The sequence below is a fragment of the Anneissia japonica genome, unplaced genomic scaffold (assembly GCF_011630105.1).
Source record: "Anneissia japonica isolate Jap-2015-1 unplaced genomic scaffold, ASM1163010v1 scaffold288090_len272316_cov174, whole genome shotgun sequence".
In the NCBI taxonomy this organism is placed as follows: Eukaryota; Metazoa; Echinodermata; class Crinoidea; order Comatulida; family Comatulidae; genus Anneissia; species Anneissia japonica.
The window spans coordinates 33,897-40,417 of record NW_022736344.1 but is presented as its reverse complement, the minus strand read 5'-3'; the positions used below and the strand labels follow the sequence as shown (position 1 = coordinate 40,417).

Genomic DNA, 6,521 nt, shown 5'->3' with positions numbered 1-6,521 from the left:
AAGACAAGAATAAAAAGGAAGATATCATAATGACCATACTCACAACACCCTGCAATCCCTTCTCCACTTCAAAAACTGTTATAACTCCTTTGATCTATGCTGCCCGATGGCGTAACCACTGGGGAACAAGGGGAAAATATCTATCTTTGAAAAATCTTCCCTACCCCTTTATAAATACCCTTTTGATCCCCTGAAAGTGCCTAAAAACCTCAAATTTCGCATTTCTTGACAACACGGGCCAATTTCCTCTAAAACTTGCACATTTTAGGGAGTTTGGATCAATTCCAACGAAATAAGAATTAAAAACACCGGGACACAAGGGGAAAATATCCAACTTTCGAAAATCTTTCCCCACCACTTGACAAATACCTACATCCTCTGAAAGTGCCTAAAATTCTCAAATTCTTTGCACGCATTTCTTGTTACGGTAGACCAATTTCCTCTATAAATTGCACATTTTAGGGAGTTTTCATCAATTCCGACGAAATTAGTATTAAAAACACGAAAATAGTTTGCGCGCTTCACGCGCATTTGTTAGGGCTTTTTTAGGTTTATCCTTTTAAGTTATTTAAACACATAATAGTCCCAAACTCAAGAAAGACAAATTTAAGATAGATCGTTTTAACCTAAAACAAGGGCCTCAATGTGTATTGATGGTTAAAGAATATGTTTGTAATAAATGATGAAATGATGAAAATGCTTATATTTAGTTTAGTGGCCTATATTGTAAATAAGATAAGCCCTATGTCGTATTGTTTTCTATATGGGGAGTGGGGTGGGGTGGGTATGGTAAATTACTAACCGGGAAAATAAATACCCACTCTGACCCAAGACCCCTGTTACGCGGCCTGGTGTTAGCGCCAATGTGTGCCCTTGTGCGGACAGGGGATGTGCCCCTGTGACCTGTCTCCTCTGAAGCTGGAAACCTTGTTTTTGCAAAATAAATTGATGCAATTTGCTATTATAGGCCTAATCAATAAATCCCTCATCAACCGATATAACCTTAAACATTCTTGGAATTGACATAAAATTACTGATGTCGTACACACCCTTCAGTGTGAAATGTGGCTCTCTTTGCAAGCACACCTAACGTCTAAGGAAAGAAGAGCTTAGATTGGTACCATATAAAATAATGTTGTTATTAACATTAATACATTATGCTAATTTTCATCTTTGTAAGCGCATAAGACAGTGCAAATTATTTCTGTGACAGTCTTTTGAAGTGTGTAAAGCTCCATTTTATCCCATACATAGTCAAAATATTGGGGGGGGGATGATACAATGGACCATCCCCCCTGTCAAATATTTGGGGGATATATCCCCATCCCCCTGGGATCTACGCCTATGATAAGCTTTAAAATTTTAACAGTGTACAAATGGGGGGGGGGGGAGCCGCGGCTCCCTGGATACAGTGAATATCCATTGTGTGTGGAGGAAACAATAAGCCAGGAAGGCTTTAAGTCTGATCCTCCAAATAAACATATACCGGTACTGAATTAGTATATCTAATTCCTTCGATTTTGGCAAATCAAACCAGTGTCTCTGAGTTTCATTATATCGAGTAATCCCCACAGGAATCGTGTTCGTAGATGAAAGTCAAGATAACTCTCGCACTTTCCATGCGCTTCGGCTTACCTACCACTAAACCACGGAATCCTGATGCTGGGACGTGGCCAGGATTTTGAAAGGGGGAGCCGTTATGCGAAGTACGTAGGACCCCGTGGGTGGGGGGTTTCCAGGGGAAAAGACCCCTGGAAAGTAGTGCTCTGAAAGTTTTTAGGGCTGTTCTGAGATGATAAAGTGAAAGTTGCAATAAACGCATTATAAATAATATTAGTAAGCCTAACATTAATTATATAAAACTCAACAGTGGTGGATCCAGGAATTCAACAGAGATTTTTACATATTGAGGAACCACCCACCTCAGCCCCACCATAGTTGAGGCTGAGGTAAGAAAATTAATGATTAAGGCACCTCTAGATAGCCGGAAATTACACTCTCAGACTTAAATTTAAATAGGGGCGGGGGCAATATTTTTTTCCCATTTAAAATAAATAGGGGAGGGGGCCTTCAATCCACCACTGCTCAAAACATTCTTTATCCAAAATAGTCATATTCACGAAAAATGTGCATGTAAAATCAGATCACATCCTAAACAAATTTATGCACTCCCACCTCATCAGCGGTCACTAAGACATACTCTGAGTCAGGTGTCGACTCGATAGAGTTTAATGTCATACCAAGGAAGGGCGCTATCTGTTTCGAAAGGTGGAGGTGGGGACATTTCGTGAGCCGACACCCACCTCAGACCCACCATGGTTGGGTCTGAGGCGCGAAAATTTGAGGAAATGTTACCTCTAGATGACCAGAAAATGACATTTTTTGTAAAATTCATCATCATCACATCACTGTTATATACAACGCTGTAGCCAGGATTGAGTCAAATAGTGCGGAACAATATCATTGTGAACCCACTTTACGCGTAAATTCAAATAATGTGGACCCATTATACGCAAAAATATGAGAAATCTGGACCCATTTTTCAAAAACAGGACTCATTTTGTACTAAAACAGAATAATTTATACCTATTTTTGAAAATGTAGACCCATCCTTTGTGGACCCAATAGAAAAATTGTGTGGAGCTGTCCAACTGTCCCAATAGCTGGCCACGGCATTGATTTCTATACTCAAAATGAAGCGCCAACATATTTCTCATGATCTTTTATCAGCGATTTTCGGCAACCATAGAGATCTTATTAATATGTGTGATGTACCATAGAAAATAAAGCTTATAAACATGGTTTTTGAGTATGTACTTTATATACTTCAAAGCCGTGATTTCACAACCACCTCAGCTCCACCATGGTTGGGGCTGAGGTGCGCAAATTTGAGGAAATATTCTAGATGGCCGAAAATGACACTTTTATATAGTAAAATTCATCATCATCACGTCACCATTATATAGTCAAAATGAAAACAAATTTCTCATAATCTTTTATCAGGGATCTACTTAATATCCAAGACAACTTAGGCCTAACTATAGCTTACTAAGCTTTAACTATAGCCTACTAGGCCTATAATAATTGTGATCAACAAATCTCAACTTACTTTTTCGCCTTAGCACAATTTTCTTCACTTTTTAATAATTATTATTAATATTATTATTTATTATCACCTTCGTCATCATCATCATCATCATTGTCATCATCTGGTATTTACCATTCTCTCCAATTGTTGCTAAAAAAAAGACGTTTAATTACAGTATTTGAGATTAAAGGTCATGGATTATAATGTCAAATTAAGACACTTTTAAAAACATCATTTAGAGTATGAGTGTTTTTTCAACTTCACGTTCAACCATACTGGGTGTGGCCCTTCTAATACTTCCCCCACCCCCGGAAAATATTAATGCTCTCCCCCAACCCGACCCCAATTAACGAGACTCCTACGGGTCTGGTTAACACTGGGACGAGATTACACGCTTTCTTGTTAGTAATGCCTCGTACACAGTGAGTTTTGTTTCAAACAAACACACAACAACCTATTTTACAGTAACGCAACTATCATTTGGAAATTCCTTCTTGTTTTTTTTTTTACATCCGCTTTCAGTATAGGCTCAGGTTACTTATATACTTTCGCGTTTTCTAGTGATGCACGCAGACTGCTAACATCATCAAGATCAAACGTTTCCTTATATCACAAAATGAGTGGATCAGGTAGGACTTTCATTTTTACTGCAGGTGGTGTTATGTTGATTTTGCTCGTGCACTCATCAGCTGCATACATCTCGAATCAAATAGGTGAGAAATACCGTCCTTTGAGTTTTGGTTTGGTTTTGCTTTGTGTTTATATTTAAACAATGTCAAATAGGCTTATAATGGTGGCTTGCTGATGATCAGTAAGCCACCATTATAAGCCTATCACTTCCTATATCATCATCCTTTATAGTGGTATGTCGTTAAAACATTAATTTAACATAGTTTATTTAATGTTGTTAATGTTAGCCTACATGTTGTTTGTCATAGTCACTACTATCTAAATACGAAAGAGTAAAAAAGAAATAGAGTGCCTACAGTGATCAATACATTGAATGAAATAAAGTGAATTTCAGTATTTTTGGGAATAAAATTCACTCTTCATTCGATAAGCACTCTGTAAGAGTAAATTTAGGCCTACTTTTTACATTTAGAGGATTTTTTTAAAGTAAGTCATGCGCAATGTAGATATCTATGTTATAATGCAAGGAATCCGAGAAAGGACGTCGTTCGTTATACTATAAAAAAGGATCTGGTATAATCCCAGAAATGTAAACCATCAATGACGTATGCAAACAACGCTGCGGCTAGTAGTATAAGTATCATTCTGGCGTTTTATTTATTATTTTTATTTGCCTTTAACACGTTCAAATTGGTTTAGTATAAACCAAGCCTCTGATTGATTCTTTTTAACAATGAGGAAATATTGCGCTGAATATTAATCTGTCATTTTCACCGAGTGCCTGCGGTGGAAATGCGATCAAACAATAGGCCTAACGTTATAAAAAGTGGGTTGGAATTCCCTGAACTATTATTAGTATTAGGCTCTTGAAACGCATTCAGTTTTACAAGGATTGAATACTGCTCAGTGCTCACACCGAGTCGGACTGACATCAGTCTGCTCTGTTGATCGTCAGTAGCACTGGTGGTATGCAGTAGGCCTATAAGAAATATCACACGTGAGGAGATATACTCTAAATCGTCTTGGGGTAATACCTTATAGTAGATGGTAAAGAAGAGGAATCTGCGAGTATAAAAATAATTGCCCACTGAGATTCGAATCCGGGACATTCTGCTGTCTATGCAGACGCCTTAATCACGCCTTTATCCACATTTTTTCAAGTGGTATAAAATACAAAACTCACTGTCGCACATTTTATAAATCCATCCACCTAACCTTCTTAACTAATCAGAGCAGTTTAAAACTATAGGACCGCCTCTAATCGTCGTATACTAGCAACGACTTTTAATTGTATTTATATACGCTTTTTGTGCAATTTGAGTGTTTTCCCCGCCGCTTGCGTGTTAATGATTCACCAGTGTCGGATCTAGGAATTCGAAATTCCTGGATCCGCCAGGAAGTTTCACAGATGGAGGGTCTACCCACCTCAGCCCACCATGGTTGAGGCTGAGATAAGAAAAATTATAATTAGGGCACCTCTAGATAGAAATGGCACTCAGACTTAAATTTGAATAGGCCTATAATTTTCTTTTTTTATAATTTAAAAAAAATATTGAGGGGTAGCGGGGGTGGTGCCTGCGTAGAAACTCATCTTCCATTAAAGTTTCATAAAATCATCTTGATACAGCAGACGCGGATTTAGACCTTCGCACCGTTCGCCATGGAATATGTTAAACTGGTTAGAGCATGGACCTATTTTGAGCAAGCAATAGTACACAAAGTAACGTCAAAACCAATTCAGGAAGGTTACCGTATAGGTTGTCTAGATAAATAGATATGTTAATATTGTGCGATTGTCAATGAAGCTGTGGGTTCTCTAACCAACGTCCATCCACAGCAGCAGCGGCAATGAAGGAATGTGATGATGACATATTCCCTAATGTATTTGTGCTTCTAGACTGTGCTGCACTATTCCCAGTGGTGGTTCCCTTCCACCCCTACCCTTTAAATTTTTCAAAATTATTAAAAAAACAAAAGAAATTTATATTCAAATTAAGGTCTGAGAGTGCCATCTCCGGCCATCTAGAGGTGCCATAATCATAAATTTCTTACCGTACCTAAGCCCCATCAATGATGACGCTGAGGTGTTATAGACCCTCAATCTGTGAGAGTCGACCGTCCCTTGCCTCCTCTATTTCGAATAGATCAGCAACTAACAGTAGCGGATTCAAGAAGGCCCAGTCCTAAATTTTTCAAAATAAAAAAAATGGGGATAAAAGAAAATGATGTTCAAATTGTATGGGAGTTCAATTTCCGGCCATTGGAGGTGCCATAATCATAAATTTTCTCCCTCAGCTCAACTATGGTGGAGCTGAGTGGTATCTGCTGCATCTGTGAAAGTACCTCCCTGGCCCAGTCTTTAAATCCCAAATCTGTAGCCACTAAAAACCTTTACATACATGCGTCTTCAGAAACCGATTAAATGAGACCTCAATTACCAAAAATGCCTGAGATCCGCCTCCCTCGATACCATGGTTTTCCCCTTAGCGCCCCCCCCCCCGGGAAGCCATTTTGGTCCACTTTCTACAAATTCACACCCACCCAAAACTCCCTCGATACCATGGTTTTCCCCTTAGCGCCCCCCCCCCCGGGAAGCCATTTTGGTCCACTTTCTACAAATTCACACCCACCCAAAAAAATTTCTGCGTACCTTAAACGACAAGACGGCGAGATCTCAAAATAGACTTTCATTTAAGAAATGTTAAAGAAATATATAGAATAGAATCAGTGTTGTTGCGTAGCACTGTGGTATATACCACTATCTATTATTATTTTATGTACATATATACTCTTATACACATCT

At 38.6% G+C, this 6,521-nt stretch overlaps 1 protein-coding gene across 1 annotated transcript in view; it reads left to right on the top strand.

Annotated features, from left to right (window-relative positions):
* The first annotated feature begins 3,630 nt into the window (after window positions 1-3,630).
* Window positions 3,631-6,521, top strand: part of LOC117116762 (lysozyme-like) — an 8,142-nt gene continuing 5,251 nt past the window's right edge. Inside the window, exon 1 of the mRNA XM_033260860.1 lies at window positions 3,631-3,801. Within this exon, the coding sequence (XP_033116751.1) occupies window positions 3,705-3,801 (97 nt within the window). The 5' untranslated portion in view covers window positions 3,631-3,704. The remainder of the gene's footprint in view (window positions 3,802-6,521) is intronic.